Source organism: Sphaeroforma arctica (assembly GCF_001186125.1).
Source record: "Sphaeroforma arctica JP610 unplaced genomic scaffold supercont1.1002, whole genome shotgun sequence".
NCBI classification, from domain to species: domain Eukaryota; class Ichthyosporea; order Ichthyophonida; genus Sphaeroforma; species Sphaeroforma arctica.
Genome location: NW_014039556.1, coordinates 1 through 26685, shown reverse-complemented (window position 1 = coordinate 26685; position 26685 = coordinate 1). Strand labels below are relative to the sequence as shown.

The window sequence follows — 26685 nt, the reverse complement described above, 5'->3', positions numbered from 1 at the left end:
TATGCACGTACATGTGGCGCAAGTACGTATATAAAAGCATAGAATATACGCATTCGTTATAGATTTACCGTGGCGTTCGGAACTCAGACGGCTCGCGCGCATCCTTGAAGGCGGCGTCAGCCTCTTTGTTGGGTTCACTCATACTACACCCTAATGGAACTCTGAAGTAGCGTGTTGGAGAAGTCGATATGTTTCATGACTGTCTTTTTATTTATAAATTTGGGTCGCCCCTCGAGTAGTATTTTTGGCGCCAACCTGTTTTAGTGAGATCACAAATTCACAAGGAGACTTAAAAAAAAAATCGGAGTTCGGAGCTCGGGCCGTGGGCCCGCTCGGTCCTCCTCCTCCGGTGAGTGGATTTGTCGATTTGATCATGTGTGAGTGAAAAGCCATTTTCAGTTTCATTTTTCTTTTTTGAACGCAAAACCCAATTTAGAAGAAGAAGGCCATGGCAAAGTCAACGGCTCTTTACGTGTTTTTGGCCTTTTGTTTATATGCTCATAGGCTTTTTAGTTGTGTTCATACTCAAGCTCTCAAGTTGAAAAGAAAAAGCAAGCGAAACTGAACAACCGCATTTCTTCCTATTCCGTACATACACTTCTCGACAACTATTCGGATAGGCTTATGGGTCGTGACTACGCAATATCCGCCTCACCCGCTGGTGGACGTCTATGAACTAACAACTAGTATCTACTGTTATCTCGGCCTGAGCTCGAGCTTCTCTCGGCAGTTTGTCGACCCATTCCTGTTCTCTGCCCTCTATTTGCCTCGAGTGCATCCCCAACGACAACAGTAGCTCACATTCTTGTATTTACCTAGACCATAATCGTAAACGAGTAAATCATTCCTGTACCTAACGCTTTTACGTTGATATTTACGTCCCACTATTGGTCAAGAACATGGCCATTGTGATACGTGACCATCTTGAAAATATAGAAATTAAGGAAGAACGGACAAGTTGTTCCGTATTTATTAGCTTTATTTTCGTAAAATTCTTATATTTATACAGCGAGTCATGTCTCAACTCTCAAGATCCATAACAACTGCTCATGTGCTCATTCACGGCCCGAAAAGCGCACAAACAGCTGCATTGAAGTTCGTTTCTCTTCAATAGAATGTATATAGCAAGCGCACCGATCTGGCGTCAGACTAGTAGCAGGACAACACCTAAATAGGGTTTTTGACATTGATGCGAATTCTTAAAACTTCAAGCATATATTTCTAGAATACATCAGCAGGTGACTAAGCACATACATATTGAGATATGCAGAGTGCTTTGGGGCGTACCTAGGCTTCACACTGCTACACGGTTCAACTACCCGGCTTCTCAAGATTAGTAGTAGAAAATACAATGACAGTTCGCTTAGCATTCACAATCATAACAGAGCACAACATATCGCCTGGTTTGTCTAATGAGATGTTTATTTAAATTCGATCTATCATCTTCCTTCGTCTGAAAGTATAAAGAGACGACGCTTGGCGCAATGATATGTTAGTCTTCTGGACAGACACCAAGCTGCTCAATCTCCAACTGAAATTCTCCTGCATATAGAATCTTTTCCGGGCAGTAGCCGATGCCAAACTTGTTCCTAAAAAATCCATCATCTGCAAGCATAGACAAGAGATTGAGGCCCCGACACAGTCCACTAATCTAAGCATCAGGCAAGCTGAACCAGGCCAGGACCAGCCGCTGCCTCGGGGCTATATCCAACACATGTCTATGTTGCAACCCGAGCTCCTCATAACACCCGACACCGAATTAGCCACGCTATCATCACTCCACCGTGTATGATTCTGCAGCGAATACTATATTTATGCACCGATGTTGAGCAGCATGTTGTTGTTGCCCGGAAGATACGCCACGCCTCTGCTGCGAGACAGAGTGCTGGCAATCTCTACGGCTGCGTCAATCTTCCTCATTTCAACTAGACCGGGTCCGTTCCTAGCAAGCGACTGTAGTGCGGTATGGTATGGGAGAGAGCGCTTGCATTACTATCACACTCGCACGTGAGACGGAGCAAACTGTATAAATATCAGTATAAACAATAGACAAAGGGATAACATCCGATGTTCAAAATAGACATTCGGATGGCATTATAAGCAGTGTAGGTATGGGATTGAATGTTCCGCTACAAACGAGATCGCTGATGGCATTGATTGCCAAAACCGGTTTAGTACGTACGAGTGGGATTACTATCCCCTGGGTTTCCAGAGAAAGCGGCTTAGGGAAATCCCATAAATGCCTCTCAGAATACCAGGGTTATATGGATACGTACAACATAACGGACAGTTGCTTCACCCAACGATAGTACAATGGATTCGTACAACAAAACAGACAGTTGCTTCACCCAACGATAGTACATAGGTACTACCGGATACAAGCGTCTCGCAAATGTTACTACAGCATTGCACTAAACATGGATATACTGGATTCTATGCGTAAACCCATTGCATAATCAACAACTAAGTTTGAGACGGTACACTTTCTACCAGTCGCAGTAGCATCACGATAACACCTGTAAGTTGCATCCCCACTACAAGCTAGAAACAGACCAGCCAAACTCCATAGCATGCATTTTCCACTCAGACGATACAGCAGGTAAGACAATACTTGCAGATATTGTTGCATGAAAAGATACTATACATACCCCTGAGATGAGGCGGGCAGCCTCGGAATCACCCTCAGCACGGATAATCTCAGCCAACTGCTCTTGTTCAGCCTTCTCTACAACGAAACGCGCGCGCTCGGCTTTTTGTTGTTCGACCTGGATTGCAAAGCGAATACAGCCACCGTGTGAGCTCATATCAAGCATATCAACGCAATATAATGCACATTTTGGGGAAATAGCAATATAAATATCTATTTATAATCACTTCATGTTACACTTCGTGTCATTACTTTTTGTCTGTCAGACAGACGACCACTAGAGCAACTACATTCACATACAGCTACCAGCTACGAATAAGTTGTCATGTTACGACCAAGACGATAGTGACATGGAAGTCATAACCTTCGCAAGATAAGTCTTGAACATATTTCTCTCTCCCCTGGGTTTCCAGAGAAAGCGGCTTCGGGAAATCCCATAAATGCCTCTCAGAATACCAGGGTGATCCTACAACGACACCCCACACAAAACGAGCCACTCGCTGAAATACTCGGGCTCTACATCTCTCTGTACGATAGAATTCTCTCACTACGTATAAAGCAATCCCAAGTATATACACTACAAATACTTTAAACCTACTAACTGCATAACATCACATCACATAGCAGCCCAAAAGAAATACCTGCTTCATTTCTACGGCTTGGGTAAACTCGCGTCCGAAAGTCAAGTGCGTGATGGAAATGTCGTCACAGGCGATGTCGAACTCGGCCGCACGGCGGATAAGACCAGAACGCACACGCTGAGATACCAACTCACGCTGTGTGATAAGCTCTCCAGCATCGAATTGGGCCTGTGGTAGGTATATGGGTAGGTGTATGATACTTTAACTTCACAACACTCGATATGACAGCGTATACAAGTTAAATATCATAAATACATAAAAACAGATGTCACTAAATGATTCGAGGACAGAAATGAAATCACATAGGGTCGAACAAAAATGATACAATACATACCACAACGGACTTCAGAACTTCGTTTCCAATGGATGGCAGCACTCGCTCATCGTAGTCTACACCGATCTCGGAGTATATGCGGGGAAGTGAGGCTTCTTTGGGTCTGTGCAGGATACGCAGAGATATGTTGACCATCTGCAAATCTGTTGTACAGATAGAGCAACAAGCACGTGAGTATGTGTATCGTATGTGTGCCTAGTAACTGCGGGTTATATTCCGAACTAACTGGATATCACCAATATACTTCGCGGCAGTATGTTATCACCAATTTGACAAGAGCTTATTAATGTACCGATATAACAGAATGACAAAAACATAGATAGTTAATGCCGTTGAAATGTTAATAATCGAAGTTGTTATGCCCTGGGTTTCCAGAGAGAGCGGCCTCGGGAAATCCCATCAATGCTTCTCAGAATACCAGGGTGACATGAGAACACATAAAATAGCACTCACTATTCGTTGTCAATTCGTACCTGCAGATAGATCAAGATATATCTATAACTACAACCGTATTATTCAACACAAACATCTAACCGTAAACCAGTGAACATAGATGTCTCTCAATAAATGTATATAGATGTGTAGATGTATATATGTATACATATCCGCATTGTACATACAGTCGCATGCCCGTTGCATCGAAAACGTTGAGACATTTCTTATTTAATCTATAAACGTAAAGATGTGTAATATTCAAAATAAATCCAACTATGACTCGCATAGTATGCAAAAAACAAACATTTAGAACCAGAAAACGAAGACATGTTTCGTATTGAAAAACCCCAAATATACTAATTTAAGACCGCACTATACACGTCTACACATACCCTTGGAACCAGTAAACGTGGAGATGTTCCTTGGTCGAGTTCGGCAGTCGAAGATGATAGGTCTTTGTAGCCAGGGCACAATAAAGTGGGTTCCCTCTCCGTGCACTTTCTGCTTCACACCCGAAAATCGATCGTAGATGATCGCACGATGACCAGCATCAACTGTTTAGTATTAAAATTCGGACAGAACTTTTTAACAGACGAGTACAACACTCTTATTCTCGTATATATTACAGCTTAGAAAGAAAAAAATATCTCAGGTATACGCTTGTAAAAGTGTTATTGAAGTAGCGTGTCGTCGGTGTCCACCACGTAGACCTTATGCGAGCCATAGGATGGTCAGTGGTAACGCGATACTTACTGATACATCCAGTGCATATATTTACGTTAATCTCAATTGTTCTGTATACAATGACCTTACAAGAACGCGCTACATCCGAGGTATATTCAAGTCCTCGGAGACCATGTTACCACAAGTAAGCGGTTCACCACTAAACCAACAGCTCTAGGTGCGCTTATGTTTTTGCAATTTCTGATAAAATTTTCAGCGCCATAGAAACCATATAAGCGCATTTACGCTATAAAGGGGTTGCACACGCTACTTATGACGTTGTTTGTTGCATGCAGACATGCTGACCTGCAGACACATACCGTTATATAGAGCGCTGTTTCCAACACCACCAACTACGGCGACGGCAAGGCCGAGCTTGCCTACGGATTCCAAGAGTTTAGCTGCTTGTGCTGCCATGGTGTATATACTATGAGTATGTTATGTGTCTTGTATCAACAACCGGTTGTGGGTGCGTATGTGTACGTATCCAAAAGCAGCGTGTTGCTGTTAACTTTTTTTGTCCGTGCCGAGTTTCAGGTGTGTGTCGATTGTCGAATACTATTATCGATTGCCCCCAGGCAAGTCAAAGTCCACGCGATGAGTGTCATGATACTCACACTAGCTCGTAACCCCATTCCTAAATTCGTAGGTATTGAAATCGGGATTTGGGTCACCAAATTTGATTGTCATCAGGTACTCCTCATAATTATGTTTATACGCAATTCTCGCCGTGGGCACTGTGCAACGAATTAGGACAAATAGAATCAGACCAAATGTATAAATCTAAGGTGAACTCCGAATTTTAGGACAAAAGTTAAAATATAAATAGGATGTTCGCGTATTTCTCTCACTTTATTGTAGAGTAAATATACAATAAAAAGCAGCCTTTGTATGTCGTAAATATTTACGACATTGATAATTTGCGATATATTGGAGGTCTTCGCTTGCTCCTTGACAGGCGCGTGGTGTACTTTGTGACACTTTCCTTTGCGTAGAAACAATCACAGCACTTTTAGACACATACCAACCAACTACGTATAAGCGCATATAGAGGAAGCAGTAACAAGGAAGCTGTCCGTATATACGCTTAGCTAATACCTATAGGTGATTGTATATAATATTGGTATACATTTAGGTGATTGTATATATATATAGTATTGCTATACATTTGGGTGATTGTATATAGTATTGCTATACTTTTGGGTGAATATAGTATATACATCTAACGGGCATCATGAGTTTGGTATATGACGAGTATGGCCGCCCTTTCATCATCATCCGTGATCAGGAGCAGAAGAAGCGCTTGACGGGGTTGGATGCACAAAAGGTAGGTGCTTTTGATGTCAATGTTACAACGAGACATGTGATATGTGATGCACAGTGTACGTGTACATATTTCGTTGTGTCGGTTATGTTTTGGCTTAAGCAGTGCGATAACTTATAATGCATCGCAAATAGCGCGTTGTTTGAATTACACATGCATATGGGGTCAAATAAAGGTATCAATGTGGTCGGTTAGAGAACGTATACAAGTACTATATCAATATCGAAGATCGACCATACTACTCAGGTCGATCAGAATGGAAAGAAAAGCTATGCTGGGCTCTAGCCTGCGAGTCTGATCGCGTACAGCCAAACTGTTGGTCAAATAGTGGAACATATAGGCATCTACGAGTGGAATACATCCTAGTATGAGCAGACACCTATCACTCCATATCAGATCTCATATATGTTCGCTACAATCCACACTCTTTCGGGCAAATAGAGACAATGAGTATCTATCATGCCAATGACAATATATGATCTAATACAATGCTTCCTTCGTGCTCCTGTTGTTTCCTTCTAAAGTCTTCTTTGCTTACGTCTAGAAATATATACTTATGTGTTTAGTGCACGTGCAGCATCATGTTGAATAGGATTTGGATAATGTGTGCACTAGTAGACGCCCTGCATTTATTTTGAACCTATTGGTGACAGCCATATACTTCCTTTCTGATGTTGAAGATAACAATATTCATTTCATACCATTGCATGCCTGTCATAAACCTGTATCCTGTGCACTCTATATGCATGCTCATTGGTATAGATCGGCGTAGACACTTTCACTCTGGATGAATAAAGGGCTGATAGAGTTCGTCGTGTCATAATACATTATTTAATCTATAGTATCCACAACTGTTCTGGATTCATTATGGTGTGGATTCTCTATATATATATAGTCGTTGGTAGTGAGCTGTATGCCATCCTCTTGTGTGTATATCATCGTTTCTATCATCGTCATGCCTCTTTATAATCAACGAACGAGCTTAGTGTGAACATGGACTGTGGGCAGTCGTGGTTGTATTGTTTTCCTATCGTGATTGTCATTCATTTAAAGATTACGTAGACAGCACGATAACTGTTTCGCGATAGGAGTATAGTGCAAGATGGGGGGGGGGCTAAGTATTACTGTGTCTAGACACCTCGTTTGTTATTACGGACCTGAGGGTGTATCGGGCTCCATTCGGTCTCCCGAGTTGTTTTGACATGGTCGCATCTAGCTTTTGCCCCATCCTCTCGTGTGTTCATTAGATTCTGCCCCATTCTCGTGTATTCATCTAGCTTTTGCCCCATTCTCGTGTATTCATCTAGCTTTTGCCCCATCCTCGTGAACTGCCGCGTATCTGCTAAACAAGTCAAACAGTACATTGTCCACTTTTCTCGTGCTCCTTTTGTGCACTGGTATCGTTAATTGTGCACGCCCAATCCGCGACCACGACATACTTCGTTCTACTTGTGTATGCTGCTGTCCTTCATTTACGGATATATATAAACGTTATATGCAGTGCACCCTCATGATGGTACGGGAGATAACATAGTAGTAATATACAGTTGCATTACAATTATTCTATACCTCTGGTCCTTGTGCACTGCTTACGTGTGCTCCTTTGTTTGTCTAGATGTCGTATCACTGGTGAATGCGCCCCCATATGTATGCCAGTATTCCATACTCGACACACCCGCACGGGATTTGGGGCGTAAAGTTACCTGTGACTTATAAGTAGTATCTCTATCTCTTGATTTGCAGTCACATATCATGGCCGCTCGAAGTGTGGCTGGTATCCTGCGCACGTCATTGGGTCCTAAAGGCTTGGACAAGATGATGGTCAGCTCAGATGGAGATGTGACGGTTACAAACGATGGGGCTACCATCCTGAAGAAAATGGTATGGGTGTTACAGGCTCGTGCTGGTTTCGTTGAGTGGTGTGTTGTACACCTTCGAGGCGTTGGATTAAATAGTTTAGCTTTTGTATGGTTAGTATTGTCTGTGTGCTATTGTTTAATGCCAAGTCTTGCAGTGTAATGTGAGTCCACGGACGGCGTCTGCATTCGTGCACGTACTTATGGATCCATCTGGGCACACGCTGATCACAGGACGTAAATAACCAAATTGCGAAACTACTGGTGCAACTGTCGACATCACAAGACGACGAGATTGGCGACGGGACGACGGGGGTGGTGGTGCTGGCTGGAGCACTGTTAGAACAAGCAGAGTCTCTTCTGGACAGAGGAATACACCCAATCCGTGTGGCTGATGGGTACGAAATGGCGGCGAAGATTGTGAGTGATCACCTAGATAGCATCTCAGATACAATTAAGATAGATGCAGCGGAGAAGGAACCGTTAGTAAGTGTTGCCATGACGACGCTGGGATCTAAGATCGTCAACAAATGCCATAGACAGATCGCCGAGATCGCGGTAGACGCGGTGTTGTCGGTCGCGGATTTAGAACGAAAGGACGTAGACTTTGAACTAATCAAGCTGGACGGGAAGACGAGCGGCAAGATGGAGGACACACAGCTGGTACATGGTGTTGTAATCGACAAGGACTTCTCACACCCCCAGATGGTATGTAGCTTTAAGTTTATCTTTATTATGACCGCGTAGGGTAGTATGCTGGGAAGTCCACAGAATTTTGATAGATATGGGAGTGTTTGTTATTTGAAAGTGCAGTGCTCTTTGTCTGATAGGTGCATTCTGCGGAGCGAATTTTGTTGTGTGTTTTTTTCTGTTCACACGCTACGGGGTATAAGCTAGTGCTGCTGGGAGAAGCTTGTCCGTATGTGTACACTACAAGTAGTTATCTTAATGTAGTCTTCGTTTGGTTGGATAGAAGTTATGTGTATGTAAAGCCCTACGGGGTACAAGCGAGTGCTGCTGGGAGAAGCTTGTCCGTATGTGTATACTACAAGTAGTTGTCTAAATGTAGTCTTCGTCTGATTGGATAGAAGTTATGTGTATGTAAAGCCTTAGGATATGTTCTCCTGCCGTCGATTGTACATACCAGCATGTGTCAGTGACGTACCTGTGTGTTTGCGATCCCATGCGAAATAGACATTTTCTGTGCTATACAGTAGCATGTGCTCATGCGATGGTGGGTTAATGGCTGCCGTTTTGAATAGTGATGATCTCTTTTTGAAGACAGCATCATTCGTAGTGGCTCCGAGAGTTCGTTCCCACATTAACGCGTGCACGTGAGCAACCGTAGCAGGTTTTACCTCAACGGTTGTGTTCCTTTTTTTTCTATGTCGCTGTGTGTGTGTGTGCAGCTGTCTACAGTGCATCATCCTCGTCACTGTTACCCGCACCCAATTACTTGTTCTTTGTGCATATGTATATGTATATATATATATCTTTTGCATTCACTCAAGTTTATTCATACCCATACACCTACAGCCCAAGGAAGTGCGTGATGCCAAGATCGCCATCCTGACCTGCCCCTTCGAGCCTCCTAAGCCCAAGACAAAGAACACGCTCACAGTGTCGTCTGCCGCAGATTACAAAGCGCTGCAAGAGTACGAACGCGAGAAGTTCGAGGAGATGATCAACGACTGTAAGAAGGCTGGTGCGAATTTAGTTATATGCCAGTGGGGCTTCGATGACGAAGCTAACCATTTGCTGCTGCAGAATAAGCTACCCGCTGTGCGCTGGGTGGGAGGACCTGGTAGGTAGAGTGCGTGTGGTGATGTACAGCTTGTCGGTGTGTCAGTTCTGCATGTCCGTGCCTGAAAACTCTTAAATATATTGCTTACTTTTTGGTGTATATGCATCGGATCAATATGTTTGATGTGCATATACATGTCTTGTGAAGTACCTTCTAGTGTGTGCTATATGCTGTACCATAGATTTTGTGTTCGTTGTTTGTCTTACACGGTGAAGTGATAATCAACACTAAGCCCTCTTTCTGTTGTGCGCCTGGTTTACTATAATAGTCGAATCGATAGAAAACATCAATCGCGGAAGGCGTTAAGGTTGATTTTGATATATCTTCCCAAGTCGATATGGCTATCTGGGTCAGCACGTATACTTAGACTTTTTGAACGGCATTGAATGTACAATGATTAATCGTGTTCCGTCACCTATTGATATTTTGGTTTGTCATGTCTTGCCATTGTCTGAAAAATAAGCCCACGAGGTGTCTCTTGTCGTTGTAGTACGGTGATGATATTCTCTCTGCTCTCGTGATAATGCAATTTGCCATACGAATGCATAGTACATTCGTATGCTTGGTCCTAATAAGGCCACGACCGTTTTCTCACATCATCGTACCTATAGCGCTGTTTGTCTGCATATGCGGGCTGATGTCTATCGCTATTTGTGTTCGACTACCAATTTCCCTTGCATATACTAGAAGGTACCACACCCCTCTCGGTGTCACAATATCTCGGACGTATTGACAATAGTATACGTCAACTCAGCGAATACGAATCCATGCGTCTCTTGGATTGTGGAAATGCACATTGCTGACAACTAATTGCCATCGCACTTTTTCACACTTGGAACTAATTCAGAAATCGAATTAATTGCCATCGCCACCGGGGGGCGCATCGTGCCGCGCTTCAGCGAACTCACAGCCGAGAAGCTGGGGTCAGCGGGGCATGTGCGGGAGATGGTCTTCGGAACATCCAAGGAGCGTATGCTGGTGATTGAGGAGTGTGCCAACTCGCGGGCCGTAACCATCTTCGTACGCGGTGGTAACAAGATGGTGATCGAGGAGGCGAAGAGAAGTATCCACGATGCCTTGTGTGTGGTGCGCAATCTGGTCAAGGACAATCGTATTGTCTATGGCGGCGGTTCTGCGGAGCTTTCCTGTGCACTCAAGCTCCAGGAGGAGGCTGACAAGGTGCGTGTTTCGCTATAGCTGCATGGTTTGGCCTCTAATGTGGGGTCACTTCATTCTCGTTTCGGCGTATTGGAGAGATTGTTGTATTATTGTAATCTCGAATTCATTTCTCAGCAGCTTCCTTGCATGCGTTGCACCTTCATAGTTCTGAATTCTCTGCAGAGACAGTTGACCTGCACTTTTTGCTGAGCGTGCTTATCATCTGAGAATGCTCTTTTCTTGCATCATCGTCACAGATCTCGAATGTAGAGCAGTACGCGTTACGCGCCTTCGGAGACGCGTTAGAGGCTATTCCTATCGCGTTGGCGGATAATTCTGGTCTTGCTGCAATTGGGCTTATTGCGGACATCAAATCCCAACAAGTGGCTCAGAATAATCCTCGTCTGGGAGTGGACTGTATGCAGAACGGCAGTTACGGTATGTTTGCTTGTATCATGAGCTCGGCAATTTACACAGGATTGATCAACGTGTGATCGTTTCACGCGTCATACTGTTTTGCACGGCGTTGTTAGACGAGTATGAGTGTTGTCGCCACAAAGTTGCTGTTTGCTGCGTGTTCTGGCCACAATGGCCAAAAAAAAGGCGTTGGTAAATTAATTCAACTTTTGCGGCACCAAATTTTCCAAGTACTCGAATATTATAATATTCAAGCTGTGCGCAAATGATATAATGGTGTTGCAAGTATGTACCGGTCGCCCACTGATAAATCTTAAAACAACATATTTTTCTCAGTACGTTGCGCGTTACATGCCCTCCATCAGTTGAGATGCCTCAGAAACTATACATCTTGAGTCTCATTATTTCTTCACGATTATATACATTGGGTGACCACCTACAGATATGAAGAAGCACAACGTAGTAGAGACCTTGATCGGTAAGAAGCAACAGATTATGCTTGCTGCGCAGCTGGTGAAGATGATTCTCAAAATCGACGACGTGGTGGTCCCCGAACGAAATGCTGGTTTCATTTAAATATAAATATTGTCACTAAATTTTAAATATACCTGCCAGAGTACTATACACTGTTTCGACACTAGGCTAAGCCAATGTGGGTTGATCGTGATTCGATAGTATAAGACACTTACCTCGAAAGATGGCTATACCTTCTTCAATAGGAATTCAACTGTGATGGCTTTGGATTGTAGTCGATGTATGTTTCTCAGGTTGGGCTTGAGTACTATATCTATCTTTGTACCAATCCGGATGTGCATGGGAACTTAAAGATTTAACCGGCGCGTCTGGAGCTTGCTATCTGCATATACTGTGATAGCTCTGTACTGCTATTGGTCGTGTCATCATTAAAATACTGTGATAACAAGTATTGCATATATAAGGCGGCGCATACGTCCCTGAAAATGCTAAAAGCGTTCCCTTTTCGCATTTTGTTATTATTAGAGCAAATTTTCTTCATATTTACTTCAGGCAAACTGGTTGCCAAACTATTGTCGCTGCATATACCTGAAAAGGGTGCATTAACGAATAAACTGGCCAGACCTAGTATAAACAACCCAACACAAGATGTACTGTACATGACCCTTGGAATCTACACGGTACGATCTTCTAGAAGTAAGCGGCTGCCGTTTTGACTGGTTGCAAGACCGCAGCACAAGGGAAGTCAATATACATGGCGTATTCGCTCTGGATATTGGCATTAGAAAACGCATCAAGCCCTAATAGTTTTATCACTTCCAGTCCTGTAAGTTTTCCCACATCAAGTCTTGATAGCTTTAACGCATCATTCCTTATTTGTTATATTCCATCAAGTTGTTTTTTTTTGTTTTTGTTTTTTAAACAAATTAAACCTTATTAGTCATCCCCTTCAATAGCATTATTAGGGTAAACGCATCAAGCCATCTTAGTTTATACGCATCGTGTATTATTTGTTTTCCCCATTTAAAGCGTTACTAATTTCAACGCATCACGACTTATTTGATTTAGCGCATGAAGTCGTATCAGTGTTCGCCATTTAAAGCGCTATGACCTATAACACAAGCTTTTTTAGTATTCGACATTTGCAACGTTACTGTTTAAAAAAAAAAAATAGTTTTCCTCATTTGAAGCCCTAACTTGAAGCTCTTAGTTTCAACGCATCTACTATGTGTGGAACATTTTGGAATAGAAATGAGTGCTGTATGTTAAAAAGTGATCGACGATCAAAGTGATAAGTCTACGAATTAAATATGCCACAACTTTCAGATGTAGTAAATGTATACGACATAAGCTAGGCAACGTGATGGTTAGAAACATTCTTTTAGCCAGCCATTAAGTAAAGAACTTAGAGGTGAGCTTATTGAGAGATAAAGATGGCAGTAGAAAGTAATACAGACTATGAGGTTCGATAAGTAGACCTGGAGTCGCCAGGTCTATTTCTTGAATATCGGCTGGAGACTTTAAATAGTGGCAGACACACTATTAAAAGCGAGGGCCGGGAATTGTGCATGCCAGGTCATACAACTTGTTATTTATTTTAAATATTAGAGTTTGCCCAGGTTATATAGTGTATACGACTGGCAATCTCTTTTGAACTCTTGGAGTTTATTTATTGTACTTGTTGCAAAGGTAATAAGTGGCTTAGCATATTACTATAGTAGGCTAAGATGTCTGCTGTATCTCCGTTGGAAAGCCTATTTGTGGTACCAAGGCACGGCAGTCAGACGAGTAGAAGGAATTATATTCCAGCAGGGGGCCTGGATAGTAGGGAGTGTGGGAAGATGAGAGATGAGATTTCATGAAGCACTATCTCCCGAGGTGAATTGTCTGGTGCATGAATTGATTCCGGAAGACTTCAAATCGCCAGCGTGGAGTAAGGCAACAGTTTGCAGCATATCAAAGACTTTGAAACCGTTTCTGAAGTGTCAGACAACATTGTCAGGACTTTGATAGTGGAGCTAGAGAGAAATACTGGATTGCGACACATGTATTTTGAAGAATTCACTAACTTGAATTACGAAGGGTTCTTGACAAAAAGGTTGCTGGAATTGAAGTTTATGCTGAATACTAAAATATTTACAAAAGATTGGTCTGAGAGAGGTGTGAGTCTCAAGACATGCTTTTGAGATTCCAGAAGGGCAATGTTTGGTTTAACTACTAAATGTGGTCCAATGCAGTTTGTAAAAGCGGTGTTCTCAGTGATGCTGGGCGAAAAAGAAGCAGTATCAGGATGGGATGAAGAATTAATAGAGGCAGCAACGGAAATGGAGGCCCTATCAAGATGGTAGTAGTGGACAGTCTACCGGAGTCCCAGAACGAGATGTACCCTTCAGCATACCACGTGGGAGGCATATCCAAGGTGGTCGAATCATTGAGATATAGTTTGGACAATACAAAGTTCAGGAAGGCTGTACTAGTGGGGTCCTTGTTAATAAATGAGACGAACCAGGTGTTGGAAGGAAGGTATATAAAAACAAATGAAAGAGCTATATATACGGGATGTTTTTACTGCAAGTATATGGATCATCAAAAGTACTTTTCAGGTTAGGGCCGCAGCTACAAAGAAAAGCCTAGCTGAGAGTCAGCAAGAAACGCAGACTGAATATCCACCATTTCAAAATACAGGTCCTGTAAGTGAGTTTTAGACGTACATGGCACCTCCAGAAAGAGCACTAGAATCGTTAGGTAAAAGCTAGTTTCAAATACTGTGGCAGGCACTTCAGGTACACAAGCAGTGGGGAAAGGGTCAGTGTTGGTGTGCGTCCAACATGGATGCCGGCTGTTGTAGATGCAAGGTGTAGTAGGAGCTAGTACCGCGACGCTGACCTTGGAAAAGCATATGAGAGTTAGCTACCAGTAGGAATACTGGTATCCAAGGTCCTGTGGGGCTATGCCGGCCCAGAAGCGACTCGGGGCTGTAGTGGGAGGCTGTGTGTAAAGTAGGGGAGTATTGTTATATATGGATACTGGGGCGGTGCCTACTTTGATTAGGGCGTTAACCACAGAGGTGGAACTTTATGGAGGAGGCTCCTTTCCAGGTATAGAAACATTGGGTGATTTGTACTTTTCAGGAGTAGTGTCTTTGGGAATTGCAATAGAGACGTGATAGGGGCAGGAGCAGGCATTGTTGCAGGAGTGTTTAATTGTGCCACATTTTTCTTATGGATTCGCGTTGTTAGTGAGCTATTTAAATATATAGCATAGGCAATATCATTTAATGTGGAAGAGAGAGGATCCATCAGGTCTTATTCGATCGATTATTAGTTCAAACGCATCAATTTTAGTTTCAACGCATCAATCCTTTAGCTTTATTTGTTTTCACATTTGAGGCGAAATTAGCTATAACACACCGCCTGATTACTTTTAAACGCTTCAAGCCCTATTAGTTTCAAAAAATTCGAATCTTATAGATTTTTTTCCCATTTGAGGTTTTATTCGTTGTTGCGCATCAAATCATGACTATTTACGCAACAGCTTTTTTCGTTTCCATGCATCAATCCATTGTAGTTTCAACGCATCAAGCCATATTGGATTTTCCTTTTTGAAGGGTTATTATCTATAACACATCGTCTAATAAGTTTTAATGCATAAAGACTTTTAAGTTTTATAATTTTTGGCTATATAGCTTCGGTTGGTTCCCCATTTGAGACATTATTAGTTATAACGCATTCAGGCTTTTCGTTTCAACGCATCCAGCCTTTGTAGTTCTAAGTTTAATCTAGTTTTTTCCCCATTTGAGGCGTTATTATTTATTCTCATCATCTTTATAGTTTCAACGCATCGACCTAACATGTCAACGCATCAAGCTTTGTTAGTTTACCACATCAGGCTTTAGTAGCTTACCCCATTAGAGGTATTTTACAGTTATAACACATCAAGTCTTATTTAGTTTCCCCTTTTGAGGCGTTATTAGCTACAACGTATAGTCTCATTAGTATCAATGTATCCAGTCTTGATAGTTTTATCGTATCAAGTCTTCTTGGTTTTTCACATTTGAAGCAGATTTCAGTTTCAACGATCTAACCGTACAAGGTTTCCCCACTTGCAGCGTTGTTGATTCTAAGACATCAATCCTCATTAGTTTCTCCCATTTGAGGCCTTATAAGTATTAACGCGTCAAGCCTTATTATCCTTAATACGTCGTTCCTTGTAGACCTATAAAAAGTACCGAACATTGAAATAAGCGAGGACCCTTTCCTAAACCAACAATAAAAGCAATACACACACTCCGCTTTCAGTCACATATACACGATCTTAAACTTGCTCGTATGTGTGTAATACTTACCAGAATCGACCCTGAGCGAGTGCGATACAATGACACAGGGTACTAGAATCTAACCATATATCGCAGTTGCAAATAAACGTAAAAACAAATTTATTGTGTGCAGATTTGACATCATAAACATTCAACTGCGGAATAAAGATCCTTGATTCGAGAGAGTCGAGGTAAGCAGTATACGTGTTTATATTGTATGTAAATAAGCTGCTTAGATACGTTGAAGGTTGATGATGGCAAGCTTGCCATATATCGACTCTGCAACCGCAGGCGGAAAATTTATTAGCATAACATATCACCTCGCAATAGATTGATGAACCAGAAACAACCACATCAATCGCATATTATAGCAAGGGTCATACATACACATAACGATATTCAAACGTGTCTATGTCGTACGAGAGTACTTACATAAACTCTTAGGTTGCAAACCGATCGACGGTGTTATACCCCCAGTTAAACGAGAGGAACATAAATAACGATTAGGCACTACAAAGGAAGCTTATCGTGAGGGGAAAATTCTGGAAGCGGTTGGAACGGGTGAGACAATGAAAGGTGCGAACTTATTGTCCCGAGCATGCATACGAACTTGGAAACAAACTCGTACCGGCATCGATTGTTGCTTGACTATGCGCTGTCCGAAGTGGGTAACCCCATACGAAGCGGATCCACAGCTGACATACTTGTGCAGAGAATTGCATGGAAACAGTAATAGTTTCTGTTGCCTCAGACATGCTGGTCTATGTGGATGATATTAGTATTTTATCTTTCTCTGAATACAGAATTGCTAAGACTCAACTATCTAAGTTTTGTGCTTGTATGTGCACACCCATTGACAAACAAGTGTTTTTAAACTCCAGGGGTCTAAGTGAGGCGCTCCCTACTGATAGGGTGTGACTACACTCGCCATTCTAGAGTCAAGAACGGCCCGCTGATTCGGCTACAATTGAAACCTGTTTTGTCTCGAATTCTCAACTGTTTTGTAAACGATTGCGCTCAAGCATGGTCTTGGGAATCATTGTTTGTACGTCCAGTGTGAATCTTAGTTCAGGACTACAATACATGCAAACCGGAATGCTTGGGTTTTCGACGTAATATGTAAAACATGTGTAGAAATGGTGATCGAGAGAGTATTGATAGTGACATGGATATAACAGGAGATCGTGTATGTGATGGTGTTGCTGAACTCACTGTGCTGGTCATTATAATTCGTTTCCAAATGTGAACAAGCAATACAATACAGGCGTACGGTGTTTGCAAACTACCATATACATTCAGTCACGCATACCTACCTGTTCCTCGGAACGAGTGGTATCAGCTTTCGATAGTTACATTAAATTCTTTGGTAACCCAATATACGAGAAAGGACAAGACCGTACTTCGAGATAGATTGCAGTAGCGTCGCAGCACCATGAACCGAAATAGATGAGTATTTCTCTACTAGCTTTTATACTGTTGCTGGACGCTGTATATATTATAGCGCTAAGCCGCGATCTCAGAATGCCGGTCGGATGAAGGCTTCCGCAAAATTTGAAATAGGTGAAGGTAATGAACATCAAGTGCACGAAGGCTATTGTGTATGTGCATTAGGTGTTGGTGGGCGATGTGTGCATGTAGCTGCCCTTGTTTGAACAATGTCATAGCAAGCAGCGCATGCAAAAACACATAAATGCAATCCTGATCTATATCTTACAATGTCGTCAGACAAAGATAATCTGTGTACAAGCAAGCTAAGTAAGTGAAATGTACTCTTGGGTGATCGTGCCGAGGTTATTGAGAAACCTCACCATGCTCGAATTTGAAAAGCCGCGTACTGCGCCCAGAAAACAAACAAATTGAATGCCAAGAGTATCAGTGAAAGTAGCCACGAGAAAATGGCAACAGGGAATAGCACCGAAAGATAAAATGAGACCGGCAATGGCAGACTTAACGAGTATTTAAAATCTAAATTGCTACCTTTTCATGGTACTGCAGAAGAACTTTGCGATCTACGCCGTAAACATTGGAGTTTGTACTAAGATATAGCAGAGTGCACTATCACCGGAGCCGGATATAAAAGCTTCGATTTCAATAAACCTATTTCAGCAACAAATCGATCAATTTGAGATGTTCTGCATATACACTTTAATGTTTTATATATTTCTTTTTACAATAGGAGCGATGATATTGTTAGATAAAAGCACACCTCAGCCGCGATACAGAAAAAGTGTAAATCTACAAGGGTTACTTCGTCCTCTAACATTTTAAAGATCTTCACTCTTCGGTTTGCTATTTCAGTATGAACACGAGAAGTTGCAATATTCTTCGGCTCTGTATTCTGTACTATTGTAAATTGGCCGTCTTTTATAGGCATAGGTGACCAAGTATACTCTGCTCGACCCTGTAACAGCTACATCATCAATGTGGAAAGAATGTCCCCTTGCAACTACATCTTGGCCATAAATTATCCAGCAATGATTTTGATACAATTTGAGTTTGTCACCGATTTTTGCCTTGATATAAAGGCAAGGCAAATACGTAGTGTCCAGCACCTGTCATGGCCACCAGTAGTTTTGCGGTATTGTGGTGTTTATGTTCGCTCCAGGTCACTGTCTGAAGATCAAATTTCAAAGATGTGGGATATCCACTATACTTGAAACATGGAAGTCTCAAACTATTCACAAGGCTTGGATTCCCATCGGATGTCGGAAATATGATAACATCACCAGATTTGTATCGTTCAGGGGATTGGACGCCGTTCGGGTATATAAGTGCTTCATAACTCACTGCAACAGATGGTGCCGTACTCCTCAGAACCATATAACTACTGCGTCTTCGAAACTTAGTGTGAGCCAAATGGGCCTCCCCCCCCTTGCGCCTTTAATTTGTACAACTCTGAAATCCAGTCCAATAACGGACTCTCTCCTCATCAGCATATATTCATAATTTAATTTAGCTACTGTGACATGATCAATTTCAATTTTGTGCGTTCAAAACTTCAGTGAAAGATTCTCGAGTTCCTTCCTAGCCGCCTTACTTTGTCCTTTGCATATTGTAGCTCTGCTTCTTGAAGTGATATTGTGTCATTGAATTCTAATCATTATCCATTAATTTAAAGTGCAAACCGTCGATTTTTAAACGCGCCTTTTCAGGTTTAAACACAGTGTTCTCGACAGCATATTCTTAGGGCTGTTTTCTATCTTTAGATCATCTATTTATTCTAATCAAGGGTGTAGCCTTATCCTGTATGACAAAGAGCAGTCGAGCCTCACGCTGTTCTTCCTTCTTACTAATTTTGCTCTACGGTGTGTGCGATTGTAATTTTACATTCATAACGCGTCATGGGAACAGCATCTTGCGTGAGTATACATAGTTGCTTATCCATACGTAGAAACTTGGGATCGTTGTTCTTTCTACATCATTTGTGACATTTGAATGTTTTTCTGTCCACATGATCACCAGGCTTCATACGGCCTGATTTCGTAATCCAAGTAACAAATCTAGATACTGGTTGAATTGGTACACGATGCCCTGAATTGTCATGCGTGATTGTATCAGAACAATACGCTGCCGCACACCTAACCATCGTGTAATGATTCTACATGTCAAACTCGCTTATTATTATGGGCATACGTTATTAGCATGTAACAATGTGTCTGTAGCGGATTCAAATGATTAAATATCGCTATAAGAACATATTAAGCACTTCCGCTAACTAAAAGCTGTACAATGGCCGTTGAAGTTTGATTAGTGTGTAAACTAAATCACAAATTATCCACAACAGTCGATTTTTAACACTTTAAAACATGTCTGTCTCCGCTTTCAAAACTAGGTATATTAAAATAAGACTTTCATAAGTGTGCCAGCTACAACGCATTGAAGCCCTTTATGTTTCTTCGTTTGGAGTGCTTTAAGTTTTAACGCATTCAGTTTTAGTAGCTTTAACACATCAAGCTTTGTTAGTTTTCCCTATTTGAGAGTTCAAAGCATCAAATCGGTTTAGCATCCCTCATTTGGAGCGTTATAATATGTATCGTATCAAGCCTTAGTAGTTTCAACGCATCAATCTTTATTGATTTCCCCATTTCAAGCTTTGTTAGTTTCAACTCATCAAGCCCTATTGGGTTTCCCCTTTTGAAGCATTATCACTGTAAACGCATCAAGCCTTAAATTAGTTTTCCTCATTTGAGGGGTCGTAATCGTAACGCTTCAAGTCTTATTTGTTTTAAATGATCAAGCCATTTTAACCATTTTGAAGCGCTATTGCTTTTTAAACGCATCAAGCAGTAGTAGTTTCTTCATTTGAAGCGTCATTGGTTTTAACGCATCATGTCTCATTCGCTTTCCCCGTTTGAAGCGAAATTAGTTCCAACACATCCCGTTTTTTTCCATTTAAAGCCTTTTGAGATAGAACGCATCAAGTCTTAATAGTTTTCTCTATTCGAAACCCTTTCAGTTTAAACACACCAAGCCTTATTTGTTAACGTATCTAACAATATAATTTTTCCGCATATGGAGCGTTAATAGTTTTAACGCATCAAGCTATATTGGTTTCCCCAATTTGAACGCTATGGACTATATCGCATCGGGCCTTTATAGTTTTAACGTATCAAAACTTTTTAATTTTAACTTAATTTCCCCCATTTGAGACTTTATTTGTTCGAACGTATCAAGTCTTATCAGTTTCAATGTATGTATCATGTTTTAGTTTTAACGCATCAAGCTTTTTGAGTGCTCCCATTTGTTGCACAAGCGAAGCCTCTCCGTTAGGAACGACCCTTAGTTATAACGAATCAAGTCGTATTGACGCATCAACCCCTATTAGTTCCCCTGTTTGGTAGTTTCAACGCTTCAAGCCTTAGGAGTTTTATCGCATCAAGCCACATTAGATTTAATACATCAACGCTTATCATTTTTGACGTATATAGCCACATTAGTTATAACGTATTAAGTCTCAATAGTATCAACGTATCAAGTCTTGCTACTTTCTAAACGTATCAACCCACATTAGTTTCCCCCCATTTGAAGCGTTATTACTTTTAACCGTCAAGCCGTATTAAAATTCCCCATTTGAGTCAGTATTTTTTATAACGCAGCAAGCTTTAGTAGTTTCGATGCATAAAGATTTAAGTTCTCCATTTGAAGCGTTATAAGTTTTAACGCATTAAGCCTTATTAGTATCACTATTAATTTTTGAAACACTTCAAGAATTTTTAAACGTATCAAATTAATTTTAGTTTGAAGACACCAGCCCTTATTTGCTTTTCCCATTTGAGGCAATATTAGTTTCTTCCATTTGAGGCGTTGTTCGTTATAATTCATCAAGTCTATGATAGTCCTAACGTATCAAGACTTGATATTGTTAACGCATCAAACACTATTGTGATTCTCCCTTTTAGGTGTTCTTAGTATCACATCAAGCCTTATTGTCAAGCCTTAATACGTTTTCCCCATTCGAGGCGTTCTTAGTTTCCTCCATTTGAGGTGTATATTATGTATAATATTTTTACGCATCAAGCCTTAATATTGCTAGGGCATCAAACCTTGTTGTGATTCTCCATTGTAGGCGTTCTTAGTTTCAACGCATCAAGATTTGATAGGTCTAACGCATCGCGTCGAAGTACACAGAGATTTATCCCACTGATACTAACCACCAATGGGTGATCATAGGGAATTATTTAGTCCACTGATATCATCCATCAATGATGATTGTTATCCACCATTGGATGATCAGAATTAATTGTTTTGTCTACGAGTGTTATCTACTAATGGATGATCAGAATTGATTGTTTGGTCCACTGATGTTATCTACGATTGGACGGTCAGCTTCACTGTGGATTGTTATCCACCATTGGATGATCAGAATTGATTCTAGGTCCACTGATGTTATCTACTATTGGATGATCAGAGGTGATGTTGGTCTACTGATGTTATCTACTATTGGATGATCAGAATCGATTGTTAGTCCACTGATGTTATCTACTATTGAATGATCAGAATCGATTGTTAGTCCACTGATGTTATCTACTATTGGATGATCAGAATCGATTGTTAGTCCACTGATGTTATCTACTATTGGATGATCAGAATCGATTGTTAGTCCACTGATGTTATCTACTATTGGATGATCAGAATCGATTGTTAGTCTTCTGATGTTATCTACTATTGATTGATTAGAGGTGGTTGTGTGGTCCACTAATGTTATCCACCATTGGATGATCAGAGGTGATTATTTTGTCCACTGAAGTTATTCACCATTGGATCATCAGAGGTAGTTATTTGGTCTACTAATGTATGCAGATTGGATCATTAGAGGCAATTGGAGGGTGAGAAAATATGGATTGAATAACACATAGAAGTCGACCAAAGCGAATGGAATGGGCCTGTTCAACCCCAAGTTTTGATATATTGATTACTATGTGTCGGATCTACTCATTGTAGACCCGAGATATTTCTTCTGTGTAACGTGTCATGACGTGATTCCCGCTGCATTTAATTCAGCGTCAACTACGGTTGTCCACTGAACATCCGCGCCAGAAACCCTTGCTGTTGTGCGGGCTCTATTTCCTCTTCACTTTCCACATCGTCATCTGAAGTAAGCTCTGGCTCCTCATCTTGGCCAGCCTCCACAGATATTTCCGGTAGGTCTGCCTCATTGGGACACACTCCATGATCAGCAGGGACATCGCTACTAGTCAACTCATCTGTTTCGTCGCATGAAGGGCTCTGGTGAGCTTCGTCCATGGCCTCATATATATCCTCATCAACCCCACTTGCGATTTCACTGTTCTCGTTTTCTATTTTTAGGCTTTCGAGTTTGTCCAGTTCGGCCTGTCTTAAACTCTCTTCACGAGCCAGTGCCTGGGAAGCCAATTCTTGCGTGTTATCGTTCATCATTTCCAGTAGTTTGGCCATGGTTTCCTGCAGCATTTTGTGTCAAGGCCAAATTTTAATACCCAATTATGGGACTGACAGGAATTTGGGCAAATAAAACAAATGAGGATTCGGGGTCAAGAGATAAGAAGTTACCTGATGTGCTTTGTTCTTGCTTTGCAGGTAGAAGTTAAGCTCCTCCTGCGCGTGGAAAGCCTTCCACATCTCTGCGATGTTTTCAGTCAATCCGCTGTGGATTTCCTTCAAACGTTCACTCGACAACTGCCGGAGCTGCGATTTCGCGAGCAGAAGAGACCTATAATCGGAGTTTTGGGATAAGTGAGAACGTTCTAGTGCCAAAGACATATTCAGGATTCAAACCCCAATCATTCAAATGATCCACAATCAATATCCAGATTTCTCATCATCCCATGCTGGATAAAACACAGACGACGAGTAGATGGAAAGGTGTGTATCATGCAAATACACAAGTACATGTCGGGAGTTTGTGCGTGTCTTTGCGTACATATAAGTGCAACAATTTGCCACCTACGTTCTCACGACGCAATCTGAGTCCTGTCGCCCATAACCGGGGTCAGAGATGTTCCTCATATCCTGTTGGGAGCTTGCAAAGCCTTGCCAACCAAGCGTCGACTTGGGTTTTCTTTTGCGCTTAGCTGTCGTGCAGTGTAATTGAGGGCGACTATTAGACCTTCAGAAATTCTTTATTCTCATGCTTGTGCATTGGCACGTTGCTGTCAAATGGAGACGCACAATGCCGTATACCGTGATATACACACACAGCACCTATCGAACACTCGTATAGGGTACATAAATGTCTGGAAGTACTTTCATGTGCAAACCAAACCTGTGCATGTATGTGCTATGGCCATGGAGAAACTGTACACTAGGACGCATTAACATGATACGCTTTATGCGAGGGCATCACCATGTGTGACGTACACTAGTGCATATGCGGGCGATGTTTGTATACGTATACGCACACTTCATCATATGTGTATGGTAACTGTACATCCCTATCCCAGGCTTGTGCCTGCTTGTCGAGTATCTATCCAGCGCTGGTGCTAACCATACCTACCTTTGGGGCTACCAGAGGTCTCCTCCAACGAATGCGTCGACCTGTCATCCCCACTCACAGACAGATTGTGCACTGATTTGAACCGTGGCGCTACTGGTTCTGATGGGCCGTGTTCGCTCTCGGATACGAGCTGTGTGAATGGCAGACGATATGAAGGACACATTAACCAAACGTTAACGAACGCGTACATTGTTGGATATGGTGTATCGCACTCTTATATATGATATCAGACGTTTTCGTCTTTGATGACAGTGTGTGTAAATTTTAGCTCTACACATACACGCACATCGCATGTAATAACAACGAACTCTTTTCTCGGATTACAAACAAACACCGAACCTTTGACGTTGCCGTAACACACACGCACCCGCGTCGCTAGTGCACAACCGACGTCGGCATTGGCAGAGATAACACTCATATACTGTACTACACAACACATCGCATCACTACTTCATATTCAATATATAACTCGTGAAGAAACTGAGCACTGGCTATTTCAACAAAGCTCCTGCTATACCGCGCCAATTGAGATAATGGTGATGTCATACGCTCGCAAGGATATCAAATTTTTGTAGGTAGACTTAAAGGCAAGTGTTCTTCAGTTTGAGATCCAATTATCCGCAGCGTACTGACTGCGCTAGGCTATTCTGACTCGCACTAGGCTATTCTGACTCGCACTATCCCACTGTCCGAATGGACTTCTGGGTTCACAATCAGCCGACCATGTACAGAGCACATGGTACAATCTCTCATCGACACGCACCTATTTATACACAAAAAAGGACCTGCACTCAGACACTGGGACATTTTCATTCATCGACTGTATCAGTAAACAACTAAAGCATACGGTAGCATCGAGACTGCGCATAATTTCCTCTCTCTCCCGTTCCTCTTCATCACTGTCGAGGTCGTCGTAGTTTGTATGCGCCGTTGGCGGTGTTGTGCTGTGGCTGGCTGACTCTGAGCCCTCCTCACCTGGATATGATGGCATGCACAAGCAAGAATCAAACTCACCTCTACGCAAACAGAGTGGTAGGAGCTGTACGTCTCTAAGTATCATATGCAGCCGCTTCACGCATAGGGCACCAGTACAGTACCCACTCAACGCATACGCATAAGCGTCATATAGGGGTGTAGTCTGCACACAAATGGCGTGTATGATAAGACCTACCTTCGCTGTGAGTGTGCTCTGATTCGTCGTCCGAAAGCTCCAGCTCGCGTAGGTCGTCCTCCGGCACACTAATACAGACAATCAATATGTGTTGTATGAGCTGACAATCAATGTGTGTTTATGAGCTGATAATCAATGTGTGTTTATGAGCTGATAATCAATGTGTGTTTATGAGCTAACAATCAATGTGTTGTATGAGCTGACAATCAATGTGTGTTGTATGAGCTGACAATCAATATGTGTTGTATGAGCTGACAATCAATGTGTGTTTATGAGCTGATAATCAATGTGTGTTTATGAGCTAACAATCAATGTGTGTTTATTAGCTGACAATCAATGTGTGTTTATTAGCTGACAATTAATGTGTGTTTATTAGCTAATATACCCGACATTTGTGCCAACAGTAGCACCCAGGCGACGATAGTACCAGAACTAACACAAATAATACAGCCGATCGGTGGAAGATTCGCTTATAACACGTACAACACAGGCGAGTGTAGTTGGTAAGAATAGATCATGGTACCAATGACAGACCACGCCCCATTTGATAAGTTAAGTTTGTGGATAGCAAATTGTCTCTGTGTCTGCCACTGCGCCGCATGTATGTATCTGTTGCGGGAGAGGACATGGTTTGGATGATAATACTTATATGTGCAATCCAGCGCCACATACGTTTCACTCCAAATACTGTGAACGACAATGAGACGGCAGAGTGTATCGTGTAGTTAGCACACACAGACGTGTTACTCTGAAGCATAATCCAAGGAATATCAATACTTCATATTGGAGATGTACGCAGGATGCAAAATCGCAGTTCTTAGACAGATAGGTGAGGTGTATACTCAGGCTGGGTTGCTATGGAAATGAAATGCAATCGGAATAAACCATACCTAGGGATTGATTTCGTAGGCGCGGCTGCTTTGGGTGCAGTATTGACACTTTTAATCAGATCGCTTGAGGCCTTCAGTTTCAGCTTGGGTTTCGCACTGAGACTCTGTTGGCATGGCAACGTGGTTTTCTATTACTGTCTGAAGAGGTCATGCACATGTCGCTAAACTAAAAACTTGAGAGCGAGAATGTCGTGGCCCTAGTAGACTGACTTATGATCGTCTGCGAGGGTGTGGTGACTATTTGTATCGCAGCGTACGTATAAAAAATATAGAAAAACCGGAGAGGGTCCAAGCAACAATTGTAGTACAAACTCTATCAACTCACCAGAGTTCCTAGAACCATGATCTGAAACACATAATAAGGTAGTAGAGACGAGTAGATGAGTCCATGTCTATTTCTAAATCATCTTCCCCATATTCCTGATAATATACTTGTATTCAATTGCACAAATATAAAGACTAATATATAATAATATGTACTCATATATACTACTATATATATATATACATATATATATATATAC

At 41.8% G+C, this 26685-nt stretch overlaps 3 protein-coding genes across 3 annotated transcripts; 1 reads left to right on the top strand and 2 right to left on the bottom strand.

Moving 5' to 3' along the window:
- Positions 1-1394: 1394 nt before the first annotated feature.
- On the bottom strand, positions 1395-5304 carry SARC_09621 (prohibitin). The gene is made up of 6 exons (XM_014296360.1): positions 5101-5304; positions 4450-4611; positions 3623-3765; positions 3289-3456; positions 2649-2765; positions 1395-1953 (listed from the first exon to the last, which is right to left on the bottom strand). Exons 1-6 carry the CDS (start codon positions 5195-5197, stop codon positions 1813-1815), a joined length of 828 nt encoding a protein of 275 aa, XP_014151835.1. The 5' UTR covers positions 5198-5304; the 3' UTR covers positions 1395-1812.
- A 528-nt stretch (positions 5305-5832) lies between these two features.
- On the top strand, positions 5833-12256 carry SARC_09620 (T-complex protein 1 subunit epsilon). The gene is made up of 7 exons (XM_014296359.1): positions 5833-6107; positions 7848-7985; positions 8195-8668; positions 9497-9764; positions 10612-10943; positions 11180-11360; positions 11782-12256. The coding sequence occupies exons 1-7, from the start codon at positions 6015-6017 to the stop codon at positions 11913-11915; spliced, it is 1620 nt and encodes a 539-aa protein (XP_014151834.1). The 5' UTR covers positions 5833-6014; the 3' UTR covers positions 11916-12256.
- A 10245-nt stretch (positions 12257-22501) lies between these two features.
- SARC_09619 (hypothetical protein) lies at positions 22502-26266 on the bottom strand (the record flags this gene model as incomplete). The annotated part of the gene is made up of 7 exons (XM_014296358.1): positions 22502-23049; positions 23158-23317; positions 23555-23678; positions 24101-24230; positions 24948-25075; positions 25272-25339; positions 26162-26266. Coding segments are annotated over 7 exons (1129 nt in total), but the record flags the coding sequence as incomplete, so codon positions are not given.
- Positions 26267-26685: the final 419 nt, after the last annotated feature.